This window comes from Syngnathus acus, chromosome 3 (assembly GCF_901709675.1).
Source record: "Syngnathus acus chromosome 3, fSynAcu1.2, whole genome shotgun sequence".
Taxonomy (NCBI): Eukaryota; Metazoa; Chordata; class Actinopteri; order Syngnathiformes; family Syngnathidae; genus Syngnathus; species Syngnathus acus.
In genome coordinates, this window is record NC_051089.1 from 3,462,857 (window position 1) to 3,482,066 (window position 19,210).

Below are 19,210 nucleotides of genomic sequence, written 5' to 3' on the forward strand. Positions count from 1 at the left end.
AAGGGCTTGGCAAATTGGCCATTTCCTACGTCGTCTCTGAAATGTACACTAAAAAGTGTACGCCATCTTTTTTTTTTTTTTTTCCTACAATACAACAGGAGGTTGTTCCTGCCTAAATAATAGTCTTTTCAAAATAAGATGCACTTACTCACCCAACACGCAGGGCCTCGTGCGTCATCCTTGACGTCAACACGGAGCCAACAAGTTGACTTATTGCACACAATGGCAAAATTGCGCTCGCTCACTTGGTCACGCCCATCCTCGGTCCCTGAGACGGCCTCCGATGCAGCGACAGCAAGAGGAATTGTGGCTAGAGATGCCAAACTGGCGAAAAAGCTAAAAAGAAAGCTCTTATCGTCTCCTGGCGATGACACGAGGAGATTTCGGCTTTCCTCCGTCCAAGGAGCTCCGACACGGCGGCGTCTCCGGGTCGCTGCTCTCAGCTGCTCCAGGATTTGCGGTTGTCCCCTCGGAGGACGGGAACCCGGGCAGTGTTGGGAGCGGCGGGGAGCTCCGAGGCGCCTTGCCGGCTGTCCCGACAGCTCAGGCGCTCCGGCCGAACCAGAATGCCGTGCGCGGGCCGACATCGGAAGTAGCGGTGGCCGCCCACGCAGCCGTCGTGTTTACCTTGAAGGAAGAAACCAAAAGGTTGTGCAAGGCTCCTGTTCAGTGCCACACTCTTTTACTTTTGTATATTATATTTATACTTATTTAACTTGATATTTTTTTTCCCCCCAATATATAATGATTGGAAATGGATTATTTTGAGTTTATAACTTCACCACAACTCACCTGCGGGGGAGTCCAGCTCCACACCCACCCACACGCCGTCGGCAAAGTGCGTGGCCCCCACGTAGCGCACGGTGCCCGCCTTGCCGCTCCCGACGGTCACATGGGTGCCGTCCGTCAGCCAGTCGGGCAGAGCCGAGTCGTCGCGCGGCTTCTGTTCAGAAAGGAAGGGGCGTGCGGTCACGCCGTCGTGATTGGCGGCGAGCGCGGCCTCGAGGAGGAGGGAGGAGGACGACGAGGACGAGGAGGGGGGTTGCAGGACGTCCGACAGGGTCGCCGTGGAGACGCTGGCCGAGAAGTAGCCGCTGGACGATTGGCTGAGCGGGCTGAGGGGGGTGCCGTCATGCGGGTCATGCACAGTAAGAGGAGGGGCGTCGGCTGGGTCAGAGCGCCGCTCTTTGGCCGGCGCCGCTCGTGGGACGGGGGCGGCCTAGCGATGACCGCCGGGGGCGGACCACACAAAACCAGCGTCAGACTCGCAATCGGCACCCTTTGTCTCGCAGATGTACTTTTTGGGTCATAATCCTGTGCAGTTACTTTGGAGCATACCTTTCAAAAATCAACCATTTACTTAAAATAAGATTTTGTACAAGTTGTTTTTAGTGATAGCCCTACTCTCAGGACTAAGATTGACCAGCACCAAGAAAACAAAGCTGAAAAAGTCTATTTAAATGTAAATAAGAGCGTGATGAGGAGCTTGATAAGACAACATAAGCAGGTGTTATGCATTCTCACCATGTCCACCTTGACTCTGCTGTCATCCACCCCTGGTGGCGACATGATGCGAGGCATGTGCTGTTGGACGGACAACCAAAAAAAACAAAAGCAGGTTGGCTGACTGTGCACGACTTCAAAGTTTGATTTAAGATATTTGCTGGTTTCCACATGTAGCCATGAACTTTTTTTCCAATAATACAACGATCATTTATTTCAAATTAATTTGCAGATCGTTAAGCTACTGATTGCGAACCCAAATTTGAGAACTACTGCTCTTGGGAGGAGGAAAAAGCGCAGCGGCCATCTTTGCCCACCTGCTGGCCGTGCGGCGACGGCCTCAGCTCCTTCTTGTCATCGCGTGCCGGAAACAAAGACTTGAGTAGTTTGGGCATCTGCGGAACCAACGCCTTCACTGAAAGATAAGAGGCAGCAAGTCCTGAACGACCTGAGGGGGGGAGGCGGAGAAAGAAGGAGGAGGCAAGGAATCAAGGAGGCAAAGTAGGTGCGATAGATTAGCAGAGAAGCACAGAACATGGCAGCACAAAGACTGGAAAAAATGCATTGCAATCAATCAAACTGTTGATTCATTCATTCATTCTTTTTTGTATAAACCGTGAGCTCATCGTCGGCAGAAGCAGCAGAAGAAGATGAAGCCGAAGAACAATGATGGCGTGGTGGTGGTGGTGGCTACCTTGCTCTGGCTCCTGGTTGTGTGGGGAGGTGACGGCATTTGAGGAGGGCGGCGACGGTTGCTGCGGCGCCACGGGGTAATAGGTGGAGGGTGACGAAGCCGGACGGGGGAGCGTGCGATGGTACGCCGACGGCATGAAGATGTCCTGCTGACTCTCCCAGCGACCCTGAACACCACACATGCAGCCATGAAATACAGGAATTGACTTTCCTACTAAAGGAACATTTGTTTTCTTCTGAAGCTATTTTTTAGATTGTGCAAGTGTGTGTCCTGTTTGTGTGTTACCTTGTCCTCCATCAGGCAGGTGGTGGACAAGTCTTGTCGACTTCCAGACAGCTGTGGATGAACAAAAACATCAAGCAAATATTATTTATAAGAAAAACAAAGTGACAAAGGTGGAAATGTTGCTCTTGTTTTCAGTAGGCACTTTTGACTGAAAAAAAAGACTCACTTTCTCAGACTCACATTGGTTCATGTAGTCAAAGTGCTGATGTTGCAGATTGTGGCTTTTTTTTTTGTTTGTGTTTGACTACTGCTGAAAATGAATGTCCTGATATATACTTGTAAAAACCTCTTTCTTCATAACTCTATTATCCAAGTAATGCAGCGACTGCTCTGATATATATTTTTTTATTGTAAAACTACCAACAGTTGAAGACACACAAATTGCTTACTTCATATACTGAAATTGCTGATGTTGAATATTGTCACTTCCTGCCCCTCGTGGTTTCCGAGAGGAATAGTTTAAAATTGGTGTTTTCCTGGAGCTTCATTTACCTCAACATGATTTATTCGACGTGTTGGCTGTTTTCACTTCTTACCCTGTTGACAGACGGAGAACTGAGACTCCGCCGGTTGCTTCGTCCTCTTGCAGCGAGCTGCTCCTTCACTGTCACCTCCTTCAACACACAAACAAAGAAATGTCAGATTATCTGCCAATAATCATATCAATATTGTTTTTTTTTTAACGTATCCTCTTTACTCTACCTCGTCCTGCATTATGGTGGAATTTGTGTGAAAAACACTATGCTTTGTCGGACATGTGTACCTGTCTGAGTCGGTCCAGGGTGAGGATGTTCTCTAGACTGAGGACGCTGCGTAGGTACTTCTCAATGGCGGCTTCGTCGTCGGCCGACTCGCTGCTGTGAGCGCTGGCCGCGAGGCGGGCCAGCATCTCCCTGTCTTCTGATCCAGGAGCGTCCTAACGAGGCGGAGAAAAAAAACAAAAAAACATTGAGTTATATAGCCAAAGACTCCAGAGCTCACGCAATATTTTTTCTGGCCTTACCCCAGGGATGTTGGAGACCACCTCAAAGGTGACGCCGCATCCAGGGATGGTGCTGCGCGTGGACATCCTCTTGAGGAAGTTGTGGGCAAAGCCCTGACGTCCGGGATTAACGTTGACGCAGATCCTCTTCCTGAGAACCAGCTGCATGTCGGCCGGGTGGCTGAGCTGCACCACCGCGCGCACGGTGAGGTACACCCGGCTGTCGGGCCAAGCTCCCCCGCGGCTCAGCTGCGGGCACTCGTGGACGGTGGAGTCCCACGACGCCTCCGCCTTCACCTGGTGAGCAAGATTAAGATTGGAGGCCGACCAAAACCAGTCAAGATTCCCTCCTTCCTCGTCGTCGTCTTTACCTCGCCGTCGTAGTGTTTGACAATCTGCAGGTCGAAGAAGTCATCCTCGTCTTCGCCGCTCAGCGTGGCGTCCCAGCCTCCTGCGTCGGGAACCTCGAATTGGTCCTGGGAGCTCAGGTCGTCAGCTGTGATGAAATATGGACAGTTTATCTCAACCATTTTCCCCGAAATCTCTCATACAAACATAATTTTTTTATATTGTGTATAAATAGAGCTTCTAATCTTCATTTTGCAGGCATATGAATCAGAATAAACATTTCATATAACAACAAACATGACGTACGTTTGAGGTTGAGGAAGAGGACTGGAATGTGCGTCTCCATGCCTGGAAGTGGAACCCTGTGGACAAACGAACAAGTCCAACTCGATCTTTTTTCAAACTATGACGAAATCAAAACATACCATTCCGCAGGTGCTCCAGGAATACCGCTGCCAGCAGAGGGCACCATGACAGCGTTCCTCTCTTCCGTCAGTGTCAAGCGCCATTCCAGCAGCTGAGCCTCCCTCTCGACGTCGTCCTCGTTTTTTTCTACACACAACGGTTACCGCGTCAACCACACATACATGCAACGGGCTGGTCTTGTGTGAGACCTGCGGCCGACCTGCTTTGCTGACCAGGCTCTGCAAGTGCTGGTCCAAGTACTCCTGCCTCTTGGTGAGCGCCGCCAACCACTGACGTCGCAAACGTTCTAGGTCTCTCTCCTGAGCGAGAAAATGCACAAAACAATTCGAATCAAAAATCCTATCATTTGAATTATTTTGCTATTTGTGACTGTTTTCCAACCTGATAACTGTCCATCTCGTCTCCCTCTGGGCCGATGGTGCTGGTGATCTCCACGCAGCCCACCGACACAGCCAGCACGATCTCCGATATGAGCGGCATGGTGCCCGAGTCCTGAACGGAGCGCACGTCTACTTGGATTCTCCTCGCCTGACCCTGCGAGAATAAAAAGCCATGGAAAGATGGGTTAACTTTGGGAATGCTTCTGTAGGCTTGGGTAGATTCGTCCGTACTTGTCGTAGCTGAAAGATTCCGCCGGTGTTGACGTCTCGGGCGGGAATGACTTCAACGGGGACAAAGTCTCCGTTCTCATTAATTTCCAGGATTTGGATCCAGAGTTCCAGCCGGCGCATTACCTCACTCCACCTGCGGGGCAAAAACAAGTTCTGCAATGAGTTTATTGGCACTCAGCTATAGCTCTATTTTTTTCATAAATTAGTTTGGGCTCTCGGAATGCTTTTTGAAACCTGAAATGGCACCTGAGAAAGAAAAAGCTTCACCTGTCTCGTAGCGTGCGCGTCTTGGCCTGGATGATGCTGAGGTCCCAGAGGGCCGGGTTCCTGCCCGTGTCAGCCTGCCTGTGTCCAAACACCTCAATGGCCACGGCCCCTTCGGTCAGGTACTCAATGAAATCCTCCGACACGGACACGGCCAGCTCCTTGCAGCTGTCGAACACCACCATGCAGTGTGGGTCTTTGGTGCTGGGCGACGAGTGGGGGTCCACCTCAGGGGCCACGATGATGGGCTCGGGTTGGTCCCAGAAATTGTATTGGCAGAAGACAAAGTTGGACAGGTACTGGGGGAGACCGGTGGCCTGTAGGATTTTAATCTGGGGAAAACAAAAAACGATGTAGATTCAGGACCATCATTGACACGTAGGCACCAGGGATTTCTTACCATGCAGACAAGTTTGCGATCCTGAATTTCTGAGTCTGGGTTGTTGTCAGGATCGTCTCCTCCTGCGATGTTGTCCTCCAGAGCCCCTCCAACCCTCACCACCTCCACATGGAGACGCCCAGCCACCTGATGACATTAAAAAAAAAAAAACATTACCCTTCCTGAAATATATTTACAGGATTTAAACACCCAAGTATGCGCCATTTATCATTTCTGTTAAGCTTTTGACTAATTGCAGAGCTTCTACAAAAGTCATATGTGGAGAAACTTGGTGTGTGGATGGGATTATGTAAATGAGTCCAACTGTGAATTGACAATGCAGCAACATCCTTACCTCTCCTTTTTGGTTGATGATGGGCACAGCGTACTGCAGCTTGACGTCATAGAAAAGGCAGGACAAAAAGACGTTGGCCACGCCGATCAGGCTGTGGTTCTCTTGCTCATCAAAGAAAGGGTCGGCCCGGCGGAAGTATGAGCGCATCCCCTGGATGCGAAGAGATCAGTTAAACCTCCCCGGGTTCCGCACGCCGGTTTTTGACCGCTAACTTACCGGGTTGTCGCTGTCGTGCAGGTGGTAGTCCTGCCACTCTTGGTAGAGCTCCCTCATGTCCACCAGGCGGTTCTCGGTCTTTTCTAAGCTCCAGATTTGTTTGCCGCGGCAGCGACGTCGCACCTGAATGGCGGGTTCGCTGAGCACAGCATCCCTCTGCACACACCGTCATTAGCAGTTTGGTTAGCTTGATTTAGCGACGGGTCTCATGCCATTGTTTTTAATAAGGTGACTCAAAGTGAAGCTTTAAATCAGAAATCTTAAATATGGCTGAATTTGAGGTTGGAGACCTTTCGGTTGGCGTTGAGGTTTTCTGAGGGGATCTGCAGAGTGACTCGGTACTCGGTGTGGCGTTCCAGCTCATCTGAGATGAAGCAGGCCTCTTGTACCAAGAGGTTGGCTCTCACTATTTGCTCTCGCAGCCGCCTCAAGCTCCTCACCAACACAGCTTCCCTGTGGGACGACATTGGAAGCGCAAGTAGAACAAGTCAGTTTACTTTTATTTGTGTTTTCACGGTCAAAAGTGAGCTCTTCTTTATTTTGATGTTGAATCTTCACGCACCTCTCTTCATTCCATTGTCTCAATCGGCTCTGAGCGCTGCTGGAGTGGCTCATGCCTCCCATGCTCAGCCTCTCCATGCTACGGTAGTGAGACTGCTGGCCAGTGCCGGGCTGGCCAAACGGCGGCGGTCCCGGGGGGCCCGCGGACAGCCGGTCCGGGTTAAGCTTGCGACGAAGCTGCTGTAGCTCCTGCTCGTACATCTGCCTCTGGCGCTCCAAGGCTGAGCGTTTCTCCTCTTCGTGTTGCCTCTCCAGCGACTGCAGGACGCTCTGCATAGGGTCTGACGGGGAAAAACAAGCATGAGAATTTGTTTTACCGTAATTTTCGGACTATAAGTCGCGGTTTTTTCATAGTTTGGGTGGGGGGGCGACTTATACTCAGGAGCGACTTATATACATATATATGGTTTTTTTCACTTTTTTGGGCATTTTATGGCTGGTGCGACTTATACTCCGGTGCGACTTATAGTCCGAAAATTACGGTACATACAATTACATAGAAGAAAAACATTGTGAATGGAGGTCAGTGCTTCTGATGGTCAGCAGGACAAAAAAATGTTTTGCTTACCATTGCTGCCCAGAGCCTTCATCATGACTTCAGTCTGAGCAAACTCGTAGGAGAAGCTGACCTCGCTGGACACTTCGCTGGCCGAGTCGCCGTCCGCATCAAGCTGCTCGCTGCTGCCGCTCTTCTTCATCACGCCCTCCTCATCCTCTGCGGTTCGACCGCGCCGCTTGGGAAGGTTGATCCTGCGTGGAAAAGAGTGTATGGTTTTGAACCTTCCACCCACAGACACACAAAAACTGAGGGACAATACCTGAAGAAGTGATTGTTTCCCCAGAGGATTCGGTCGCCATGGTGAAGCTGTAGTGCACAGGTAGCCGGAGACCCATTTACACACGTCCTGTACACAGATTTAGTTTGAATTACCATTTTCACATTGAGTAAATCGAGCAAATTAAATAAGTAAAGTAAAACAACGTTTCTGGTCTTTACCGAGCGTTGGGGTACGGGGTGAGGATGACGGCAGCGTCGGCGTTGATGTCGATAACGCAGTGCTCGGCCTGGATGCCCATGCCGCACAGCTGGATGTCCTGGGAGTCCGCCGAGCCCACCTGGGTGTGGTCCTCCTAAAGAAAAAGAGTCAAGATGAACAGAATTCAGTGGTTGAATCAATTCATTGCTTCATTGCGCGTGTACCTTTAAATAGTACACCAGCAGTTCGTTGAGTGCTGGGTCGGCATTCAGGTTGACCAGGAAGCTTTTATCGTCGCCCACTTTGATGCCCGACGACTGGAGGGAAATGCCCAGACTCTCCAGCTGCTTCTGACGTGCCTACAAAAGGGTTCAAATACGTTTTTAGAAACGAGTTTTCCTTACAGTTGCACTGTGCTGTCCAGTTTTCCATGTTAGTAGCCCTTTAATTTATAAACTTTGTTGCCGTGGTTACCTGAGCCACCTCCTCTGTTTTGCGAAGCTTATCCTCCCACGTGACGGTCATCTCATGAATCAACTTCTCAGACTCTTCCAGGCGATCCTTGAGCTCTGGGGCTTTCAAAGACTGCACGGGGTAAAAAGTAATTAGGAGGTAGAGAAGATTCGGGAGGGCTTCTTCTCAAAGGGATCTCACCTCGGCTTGAGTGAGCTGCACTCGCAGCTTCTCCACCTCCTCACGTAGCTCCCGAATAATGCGAGCGTTGGGGTCCTCGTTGACCACGGCGTGGTTAACAATGCTCTTGGCCCGGTCGGCGTAGCGCAGCGTGGATAGCGTCTCTTCGTAATTGTCGGCCGCCGGGCTCACCGTCGCCACCATGGCCGTGCGGCTGTTACCGCCGAGACAGTCCTTCGAGAGCGGAAATGAGAATGTAAAACCAAGGAGAGCGAGAGGAGGCTAGCGAGCGCACGTTTGTACCTTCAGCAGCCATGTCAGAACCGAGTCTCGGTAAGGAACAAACTTGGTCTTGTTTTTGGTAGTTCCTTGCTCGGCCAGAGCGGAGATCACCAAGCCCAGTGTAGTCAGCGATCTGAAAGTCACGCTTTTTATCAGCTTTGAAAAGGGCTCAATAAACAAAATACTTTCTGGTTACGAACAAAGGGTCTTGATGTTACTTGGGCTGCAAAGTGGTGGAAAAATTCCAATTGATTTCCATGGCAAGTGAAGATACGGAATTTAATTTCAGCTTGAGGCATTAAAATGACTATAATAAGAAATGATTTAATTAAATCAAATATTTAAAAGAAAATGTATTCATATTATATTATTCATATTATTTTTTATTAATTTCTTTTTTTTCAGCAGGAAAATGACTGTTGGAATTCATGGGGCTTTAATAGTAAATTGAGGGTAACTTAAAAGAAAGCAGTGATGTCGGTTGAGGTTTATGACTGCGTGTGCATACTTGTTGATGTTGCTTCCTTCCTTGAGACGCTCTCCAGCCGCTCCGGTTTTGGCGGCTCGCTCACTTCCGGCTAAGTCCACCAGACTCAGGCGACTCACTTTTTCACCACTTGTCTGTAAGAGAGCGAAAAGGGGGGAGGGGAGAAAGAGGGGAAAAAAGGGGGGGCAGAGGGTTCACGTGATTTGTGGCTCATTTGCGGCATTAAAAAAATATGTTTGGAGGCCATGAACACAGTTGATGATGTTGCTCGACAATACAAAAGGCTATTGTGAGTCGCCCATCCAGCGTCTGCGCAATATGTTTACAACTCGGAAGAGGACAACTCGTGGAAATTTGCATGAGGGCTGATGGAAATTTTTGGTGGCTTTTTTTGTGACTAATCTTGTACAAGATTCTCTGTTTTCCACTCAAATTCCATTTCTTCAATTGGAAGATACTAAGATGAGATTCCAATATTTATATATATCCACATTTGATAGAGGCCTGATTCAAACCTATTTTTTTTCCCCCATTAACGCTGCAGTGTCCAAATTGCCACTTGGGAGCAAAAAAACAAACAAACAAACTGGTCCCTTGAACCATACAGTGTAAATCCAGCCATGTTTGCTCAATGACAAACACAACAAAGCAGAGTAGGACTCGGGCAGCCTTGGAAACACAGTCGACGGCTGTTAATTATTAACGTAATGTGCCATTGGCTGTTTTGCGGCCGTCGATGGGAGCAACGGGTAAAATAAGTGCGGCCTGGGGCTCCGCGCTGTCCGCATCTTTGTGTTTGTACCTTACCCCAGACTGCACGTCCGTCAGGGTGTGCGTGAGGATGATGTTGAAGACGGCGTGCGATCGACTGCTCTCCTCGTTCATGTTGGTGGCGGCGACGGTGCGAGACTTGTTCCCCTCTGACATCAGTACCTCGATGTCCTGTCAACGGTTAATTGGCCTCTTAATTCTTTTCGACACTAAATGACATCCATGTCTTATGCCATAATTGGGTAAATGAATTATTTCTTCATGTATTTATATTAGTCGTCAATGAAATGTATCGCAAGCTCACCTTGTAGCTTGCAACAGCTAGCCGAGAGAGACCGTCCACATATGGACCCAGCACTTTATGTTCTCTTACTCTCAGCGTTTGTCTGCCCCTGGAAAGAAAACAAGAACGGTGAACAATGAAGACTCGCATCGAGATTCTGGCGCTTCCGACCGCACCACCGCAGCCCGGTTTGTGTTCCCTGACCCTCATTCAGGCCGAGAACTTCATCAATGGCAAAGCACATATGGTTGTCAGATGGTCTGCTCTTTTTTTGGCCTCAACGGGCAAAGAGTTTAAAGGTCCGACCAAGTCAAAGGTCAGGTCGTCAGCAGCGGGCCAGTGGTGCTGATTTAGTGTTGGACATGACCTGAAGTCCACCAAGAACAACTTCCAAAACCAGTGACCACACACGCAACAGCTGGTCTTGGTCAGCAATCGATCACTTTCTTAACATCACATGTTCAGAAATTTTCCAACAGGGGAGACTCATGTTTTTTTTAATTTCTTTGGAACTAGAAATAAAATTACCGTACCCTTTGGGGTCCAGCAGATCTCGAACCTTTTCATTGTAGATCTCCATGTAGGAGACCTCCACTGTAAACTTCTCCTGCTCACGCTGCTCCTTCTGCGTGCGCTCAAACAAAGCGCTGCAGAGGCGGGGGATGAGCCCCGGCTGGTCCACCGAACCCATCATGGTGTAGGACTTTCCGGAACCTACACAGGTAAAGAGGACATCCAAAATGACACGGAGTTGTAGTATAGTGAAACACTCGGAGAACGCAGAAACTAGAAATGCACAGCCGTAGACAACCACAATATTTCTTTTTATAAGTTTCAAGTGATTAAAAAAAAGTGAAGTAACTTACCGGTTTGTCCGTAGGCAAAGATGCAGGCATTGTAGCCAAGGAAGGCGTTATGGAGAAGACTTTCTCCAAGGCACTGAAAGACCACCTCCTGACCTGGAGGGAGAAGCAGGTTGTTCTAGTCTTTTAAGTGTCAACATTTATGACAATATGTAAGGCTGAACAATGTATCATTTTCTGATCGAAATTATAATTACCGTATTTTCCGGACTATAAGTCACTCCTGAGGATAAATTGCACCCCCGGCCAAATTATGGGGAAAAAACTGCGACTTATAGTCCGGAAAATACGGTAGTTTGCTGTCATGTTTGTAAACGTTACTGCTTATTGTGAATATTACACTGAACTTGGTTTAATGAGAATTGTGCAATATCTGCCAGAAAGATCATTTTCCTAATTTTGTTCAGCCTTAGAGCTGGGGATGTTTTGGGCAAACCAACCGGCAAATTTCTCCTTGTCCGATTCGTCCATGGACCAGAAGCAGTAGTCGTAGGCAAAAACCTGGAGAGCACACGCAGGCAGGCAGGCAGATGTGAATAACCAAATGGTTGCTATGGTGTATGTGTGCGCGAGTCTAATATGGCGTTTCCAATCGAGAGCCACTCCAACACAGCCGTGTCTTTGTTTAAAGCCAGCGGTGACTCACGAGGAGCCGAAATGAGCTCACTGTTGACAGTTAAAAAATAAATAAAAATAAATCGGCATTACCTTGGACTGAGTCCTGGTGATGTTGCGCAGGGGGTCAAAGTGCACATGGGAAAAAAGAGACAGAATAGATTTTATGCAGATTAGCGAGTGTCTGTTACTTATTTACAACAAAGAAACATAATCGCGTGTCTTTTGAAGACACAGAACCAAAAATAGCTTTCGACACCCGCCAACACTTTTTAGTTGACTGTGTGTGTTTGTTTACTTCCCAAGTGTGTAGCTGGAGGTAGCTTGTCGCTTTGAATGAGATTGTGGGGGGAGGGGGGGTGTAAAGGGGTTAGTGGGTCGAGGTTATGATAAGAACTCAAAGTGACATTTAAAAGGCAGACCAAAGCACCCATTAGCATCTTTTGCTAATTGGCTGGTGGAGATGTAGCTTTCTCATTTTTCCTCACTAAACTGCAATTGTTTTTTCCTGCACAATTTAATGTGGGCCGAGAATGACGTCAGGGTTTTGTTCAGTGACCATGAAAAGGAGATTTTACTTGGCGCACTTGGTTCTTCATGCAATTTGGGGAGCGACCACACAAACATAAGCAAAAAGAAAATGACGGATTGATGAAAACTTGACACCAAAACAGCAGATGGAAATTCCTCCGCTACCACAGACGTTTCTTTGTTGAGGAGTCAAAATTTCAAGTTAAAAGCATGTGAAAATCATCTCTGCGTGCTTCTTAAACCACATCTCGCTAAGTTTCGAGCCAAGGACTTATTAAGTTTTCACGTATGTTTCAACGGACATGCTTGACAAAATGAAATCCGATAAAAACGGTATCCCTCTACATCTTTTGTCCCACATGAATGCAAACATATGTTCCTTGCAATCCTCCTCACGCTTGTTGGCACCGGCGCCAAATGTACCAGACGGGCCATGTGACTTTGCGGGTAGTGACTGAGCAGTTCCTAAAAGGTCAAGATTTCCAAGCGTCATAACAGAGGACGTCCACAAAGCTCAGCAGACATCAGCTCAGTCAACATCTGAGCAATTAGCTTTTATTTGAACTATATTCGTTTCTTTCCACCCATTTAGTTGAAATTATTTTAAACATGGACCGACGAATGCGAGGGCCTTCGTGAGCGTGGCAGGTTTGTGACGTTTGCTGCGATGACAGCTGTCGCGGCAGCTTTGAAGACGGAGGTTGAGAAGACACGTCTTCGCCCTTGTGCGCCTATTAATGAGGTAAGCCATCACCCGCCCCCCCCCAAATGAGGAGCGAGAATTAGATGGTCCGGAAAGCCGCAGGCTTGCTCCTCCACTCTCATCACCGTCATTTAGAAAATGTCTTAACGCATGGCTGCTTCCACCCCCCCACCCCCCTTGCTACTGTTCTTGCATTGTTCTTTCAGCCCGAGCCCTCTTGCTGGGAATGTACCATTCAAGGCCGCGTGGGGAGAAACGGACCGAGACTGGAATGTTAAACCGAAGCGGAGTTGGCGCAGATGTAATAATGATGGCGGCCGCATGCATTTATCGGCCGAGCCAATTTTTTTTCTTCCATAAACTTTCACATAATTTGTCTTCTACAGACTCGAGAGCGAGTGATGACTGTCACCAGCCGACTTGACTGATTACAATCAATAAACGCCCACGTTTAATATTATTGATTGATTGTATTGCTGATTTAGAAAAATGGCTTGTTACCAATTTATTGAAGTCACTTCATAATGGTAAGTTATGAAATCAATGAATGATTGTATTTATTAATATCAGTCAATGATTTGCCCAGTCCTGCTCGTCATACAATGTCATCTGACCAATCCATCATGAAAATAATAGCTAAAGAATGATCCCAGGGGAAGACGGGGATTACACCAAGCGGCCTTACGTGACCTATTTATCCATTTGTGCTGGACATATCGCTAGACTCTAAATCCAAAACAAATGTGTGCTAACGCGCTAACTACGGGGGCACTCGGCGTGCTGCGGCTGCACCTGCAACATCGCAGCACGTCGTCTCCCCCCCCTCACGCTGCCTGTCGGCGAGTAAACGCCGGCGAAAGGCTTTTTCCTCCCTTTATGCAAATGTTGTCCAGGCACAAAAAAAAACGAGAAGCATCTGCACGGCGGGGCCGAGCACTCTCGCCGCTTCCTCTGCCTTTTGTCAGCCCCACAGGCGGCCGAAGAAACTACAGCCGGGCTCTTGTTCGCCTCCATATAAAAGTCACCAGGGGGAAGGTTTATGGTCGACAGATGCTCCGGTGAATGAGACCGTGGAGTTCCAACGCTGGAGGAAAGGGGCTCGGCAGGCGCGGGAGTCGACCCGGAGTTAACCTAAACAAAGCCGTTTGTTGTTGCCACAGAAACGGAAGACTTGGGAAAAAAGGGAGGAAGTCAAAGCGGTGGGAGAAAGAAAGACAGGCCGAGTGGAGTCCACGTGCAAACGTCTGGCCTCTGTCTATCTTCCAGGCCGAGGCCTCAAACTCTGCCTCGTTCCCTTAATTTCATTTTTCCAGTCTGTTCCACTAGTCAGTCACAAGATCCTTTCTTCCGACACAGATGATTTGCTCTGAATATGGAGTCGGGCTGTTGATTTTGCCATTTCATGAGGAACGGGGGAGGGGTGATTAAACTTTGTCCCCTTCTGAGTTTTTGCGGTGGATTGGCTGTTGATAATAAATTGACGGGATTTGTGCATTTCCTGCCAACTGCTGCATGGTGACGACAAGGCTGCATTTGGGGTAACCGTGAGCGAGTGACACGCTAACACTTCCAAAGCATCGTGAAGAACCAACATACCTGGTGTCGCCCTTGCTCAGGTTGGTCATGGCGGGATGGAGGACGGTCTGGTTCTTCACCATCTCCACCACGCACTTGGTGTTTAATTCCTTTTCTGCAGACAGGACAGGACAAAAGTGTTTGGATTAAAACTCGCTGGATTCAGATGCTATTGTGTGAAATTAGGATTTACGGCATAAATCTCTATTTCCAGGTGACAGAGGCCAACAATGATTGCAGTGTTGCGTGTCAACTTAATCAGAGTTGATCACGTGATGTTTGCGCAAGCGCCGCATGCAGAGACGTGCACTCGAAATGACAAGGCTAATTTGCAGACAAAGCAATAATTGGGAAGTTGGCTAACTTTGATCACGAGCTAGCGTAAATTGCGTAAAAACAGAATAATATTGGAACATGGGAAAATGGGAGGGTCAGAATCTGAACAATGACCTTGTAAGTTGGACTTTAAGTTAATCAATAGAGCAGGACACACAGTTGACGTGACCCCCAAAGTGTTTGTTTGATAACCAAAAGTTGGGCAGTCAGATGGACCGGTTCTACTATTCGGTCCACTCGGTGACACTGACTAATATTTGATAAGAAAATAGAAGTGGGAGTCTTTTCTCTCCCGTTCAACGCACCTTCCTCTGGAATTCGCTGCAGACAGATGTTTGATTCACTCAGCTATGGTTTGAAATAGAGAATCTCCTCACCCTAATAAAATTGGCCTGCTCGCAAGACATGCGTGAACAAGCTCAGACGATGCTGATTTTCTTGTCTTCTAGTTGTTTTGGCAAAAATGATGAATTTAATCGTTTATCAAAGGAATCAACACATATTTTGATAATCGATGAATCATTTAGAGACCTTGTTTCATCTGGAATTGTCCAAATGATTCAGATTAAATCGTCCAGTAATTTCAGCATTTCAGACTGATTATTGTATTTTATTTTCAAAATAAGACATTTTACATTGGAAAACAATGAGAAACATTTTCTTGCCAATTTTCTGACATGTTACCGACCAAACCAGGAACTGAATCATTATTTAAGTTTGCGTTTTCGGCACTGTCAATAGACATGATGTCATGTGGGAATTAAAACTTTTAAATCAACAGATTATTAAAATAATTAATAGTTGCAGGCCTATTTGGAACAGCACTGTACTGGTTGTACTGGTCTTGGTTTGGAATTGGAACTCCACCAAAGCAGACACGCCTTGGTTTGGAATTTCAACGCGACAGAACCGCCTTAAATTTGGAACAGGAATGAAAAAGATTTTGGTTTGGACTTGCTCCATTTTGGTTTGGGCCCGTACCGGGTGCCTGTGTAATCATCACCATAAATGCAAATGGGAAAAAAATCTGCCTTCCAATTTCCATGGGCCGTTTCTCTTCCGTATCGTCGTGACTACGAGGGAACGCCAGAAAGCCGATTGGTTGATCCGGGAAGGCCGCGGCCATGGGAACACAGAGGCTCTTACGCAACATCGGCAAATATTCCCTCCAACTCACTCCCTTCCTGCCTTTGTCCCGTTTTGCCCGCCATTCCTCAACCTGGATTGAACCACTCCTTAAAAACAAGACTGTGCAGTGGCTACTTTGAATGTGAAGCCTAAGTTTGGTAACTGCTGACCATGTGACGATTACCAATCACATAACTCATTTAATGACAGTGGAACCAAAAATTTGTTCGCACAAATCATAAAAACATTGAAAAATGCTTGTTTTGAAAAAAGGTTCATATCAGTCGATAATAATGTGGATTATCAAAAATTTGAGCATCACTGGTTTCAAATAAAAAAAATTAAAACCTAACTTGTACAGTGAATAAAATGTTTTAAGACTGAGTGAATGAATTCACTTTAGATGGTTTGCTAGTGTTTTTTTTTTTTAAAACAACTTATAAGTGAACCAGTGTCTTGTCTTGTCTTCAAGCTGGGAGCAAGCTTCTTTGAATCTTTTTTTCTTTCGCTCCTTTTAAAGAACATGCTAGTGTTCTGACGTCGACACAGAGGCTCCGTTCAGTCAGAACCGTTCCGGTTTGGAAACGTGGCAACTGCTGCTGCTGTTTCCAAAATCTTTTCCAAAATCATCCTGCCGCATGGACAGTCAAGCCAGATTGACCAAAGTTGAGTCACATATCTGAAGGCACAACTGGAGTTTATTTTTCAGCGTTGCCTCAAAACCAGCATTTTCCAGCATTTCCTCTTTACCAGGTAACAACAAGTGCGGGCAGCACATGCGGGCCGAGCTGTCAGAACTCTTCTCTCGTGCCCGGCCGGCTTCCTCGCAGCTTGATTTAGGAGCCGGTGACTGCGCGAGATGCGCTGCAGGAATGTCTAGACGCATTGACTCAGTGGCTCGCTCAGGCTCGGCTGACAATGATGCCGTCCTTCAAGCGACGCCCGCGTTGGCAGCTGGCCAGGCATGACGGCGTGAATCGTCTGACGTGATTTAATGAAGACAGGCGGACATTAAAAGTGTCGAGCGCACTGCCCCCCCCCGAGCAGCTGTTGCTGCCGATTTACTGGCGGGCGTGCGTCAGCCGTGTTTTTGCCTTCGTTTGAGTTGGACGCGGTGAACAAAAGTAAATAAAGATATAAATAAATGGCCACTATACACATCCGAATGCTTTTGCAAGCTGCTGTCGAATGCATGCCAAAGCAACAGGTGGTGCTTGAAACTTAGGAGCTGCAGAGTCAACATGTGTAGTATGATAATTGATATGTTTCCGGAGGGAGGGGGGGGGCTTCAACAAAACCATGGCTGGGTGATTCATTGATTCATGCTCAACATAACAACAGTTGCCAACAGATGATCAGTTGGCAACTTCGGGATTTGCTCACTATATTTAGGAACTTTTCCATCCCCTGCTGACTTCTCGAAATGATTTGTTTATATAGACGAGTGACCCAATTTTGACTAAAACAAAATGAGCGGAACCACTTTTCTATTGTTGTGCATATGAGGACAAAGGAGACTGGTGGAAGGCGGACAGAATGCCAAAAACAAGGTGCCCAGTTTACAGCAAGGATTTACACAAAATAGTGGAAACTTTTAACTTCCAAGCTACAAATATTTTGCAGATCTTGCTTTGACAGCTTGGTAAATACATAAATACATATTACAGACAAGTGTAACTGTCTCATGCTCCAGCTACACGCCTACGCCGCGAACAAACACAGTGCGGCTCAGCCTGTAGTGATCATAAGTATCAGAATCAGTCTAAACTCTTACTGCATTTGTTTGTGTCGATGTCGGATTTTATTCAGTCGGAAAGCCACTGGTGATATTTTGTGGCATTTTGGTCACTAGTCCTTTGGGAACAGGACTTGCTGAGTTGGCACAGTGAGTCATAACGGCCAGCAGAATGTGGACACAAAATCAAAGCTTTACTTGGGGAGGATTGGAAATTTCAATATTAGTGCGACAGTTTTTAAATTTAATTTTAAATATTATTTTTGCTTCCTGATTTTATTTCCCATGATGCATTTCTTCATCTATTTAGTTACTAACCTGCAAGCTTCAGATCTGTTGACTTCCATTTAAAGTTAGAATGGTTTCAGACAGCTAACAGAAGTCAACCACCTTTACATGACAAGAGAGGTTTAACAATGTTTATTCCATTATTATTATTATTATTATTATTACTGCCTATAGGGAAAACAGTTTTGACGCCATACTGTGTTCCCAAACTTTTTGTCGGTGACAGTATTTTCGCCGTTAATTTAAAAAAATGTGATTGAAAAATTTACCGATGACAAAATGTTTACTGATTAGATGGTGTTTTCAATCCTTTTTGACGTTTTCAATAAAGGCTGGGAGACATTGTAGATACATGTGACGGCAACATTACGCTGCCCATCGTTAAAACGTCCAAGGTCGTATATCAAAACAAAAAAAGAAAGAAAGAATCGCAGTCAAAAGCACGCCGATGACAACCAAACCTCCTTGGGGGAATTAATCAAAATGACACATACTTGTCAATTAGCAAACCCATCTTGACATAGGGGTGCTAATGTAAAAGAATGCATTTCCCAATCAAAGTGTCGCTCACCTCTCCTGTTCATGGGCCGAACGCGGACCGCCACCTTGACGTTGGAGTCGTCCAGGCTGGGCTCGACCATGCTGGCTGCTTTTCGCCGAGCCGATCAGCTCGTCCTCGGCGTCACGATCATCCAAATACCCAAACCCCCGCTGGCTGTTCCGCTAGCAGCCAGCTAGCTTCTCCGCCCGGCTCTGCTGCTCCACACACCGGGCATCACCACGGGTGTGTTGGGGACGGGGATATCTCGCAGGAAACCCTTCGCCGCCACTTAACTTCTTCTTTTAGTCATAGCAAAGACTTAAAAGGAAGACTATGATAAAATAAATGGGGAAAGCGGTGCTATTTATTCGCGTTTAGCATGCCACAAGCTAATTTGACAGGCGAGGAAAAAAAACAAAAAAACATGCTAACCAAAACGAGCTGAGGAGGGGACGCCGAAGTCGCCCGGCCGAGCCAGGAAGGCGGTCATTGTTGCTCATTTCTTCGCTAACATCTTCAGACGACCGTCGCTTTGCGGTAAACACGCCGCGTAGGAGTCGTCCCGTTACTTGGCACCGTTAATCAACACGGTAGAGCGACGGAGAAGTGAGCGGAAAAAAAAAAAGCACCGCCCGCCCGGCGATGATCTTCACGACATTCCCAAACACGTAACGCATTACCCTCCTCTTCCTCCATTTCCTCCGCCTTGTGTGTCAAGTAACACGCCAACTTTACCATTCCCACTTCCGGTGTGGTCTTAAAGACTTCAAACAAAAACAGTCGGACAAACGGAAAATATTTTAAAGTACTAAATATTGTCAACTTCATATTTATTGTA

At 47.2% G+C, this 19,210-nt stretch overlaps 1 protein-coding gene across 6 annotated transcripts; it reads right to left on the reverse strand.

Annotated features, from left to right (window-relative positions):
- Window positions 1-300: 300 nt before the first annotated feature.
- On the reverse strand, window positions 301-19,061 carry kif13ba (kinesin family member 13Ba). Of its 6 annotated transcripts, XM_037246515.1 has the most exons (38): window positions 18,805-19,061; window positions 18,403-18,671; window positions 14,366-14,459; window positions 11,629-11,641; window positions 11,361-11,421; window positions 10,924-11,016; window positions 10,591-10,771; window positions 10,079-10,166; window positions 9,811-9,945; window positions 9,025-9,137; window positions 8,538-8,649; window positions 8,256-8,468; window positions 8,076-8,186; window positions 7,826-7,960; window positions 7,622-7,755; window positions 7,443-7,529; window positions 7,193-7,374; window positions 6,626-6,905; window positions 6,354-6,516; window positions 6,064-6,219; window positions 5,848-5,997; window positions 5,514-5,639; window positions 5,117-5,445; window positions 4,850-4,982; window positions 4,620-4,772; window positions 4,438-4,537; window positions 4,238-4,364; window positions 4,119-4,174; window positions 3,836-3,960; window positions 3,486-3,761; window positions 3,246-3,398; window positions 3,019-3,096; window positions 2,483-2,533; window positions 2,198-2,363; window positions 1,821-1,951; window positions 1,525-1,587; window positions 793-1,219; window positions 301-627 (listed from the first exon to the last, which is right to left on the reverse strand). In XM_037246515.1, exons 2-38 carry the CDS (start codon window positions 18,470-18,472, stop codon window positions 440-442), a joined length of 5,253 nt encoding a protein of 1,750 aa, XP_037102410.1. In that variant the 5' UTR covers window positions 18,473-18,671; window positions 18,805-19,061; the 3' UTR covers window positions 301-439. The 6 variants fall into 6 exon arrangements, with proteins under 6 accessions (XP_037102410.1, XP_037102411.1, XP_037102412.1 ...); XM_037246516.1 differs by having other exon boundaries at window positions 11,629-11,647; window positions 14,372-14,459; window positions 18,403-19,061; XM_037246517.1 differs by having other exon boundaries at window positions 1,525-1,584; window positions 18,403-19,061.
- Window positions 19,062-19,210: the final 149 nt, after the last annotated feature.

Coding starts and splice junctions, on each gene's coding strand:
- kif13ba (XM_037246515.1), bottom strand. CDS start 18,472: ATGGTCGAGCCCAGCCTGGACGACTCCAACGTCAAGGTGGCGGTCCGC. Junction 1,588..1,820: donor CGTCGCCGCACGGCCAGCAG/GTGGGCAAAGAT, acceptor TTGTCCGTCCAA/CAGCACATGCCTCGCATCAT. Junction 628..792: donor GGAGCTGGACTCCCCCGCAG/GTGAGTTGTGGT, acceptor TCTTCCTTCAAG/GTAAACACGACGGCTGCGTG.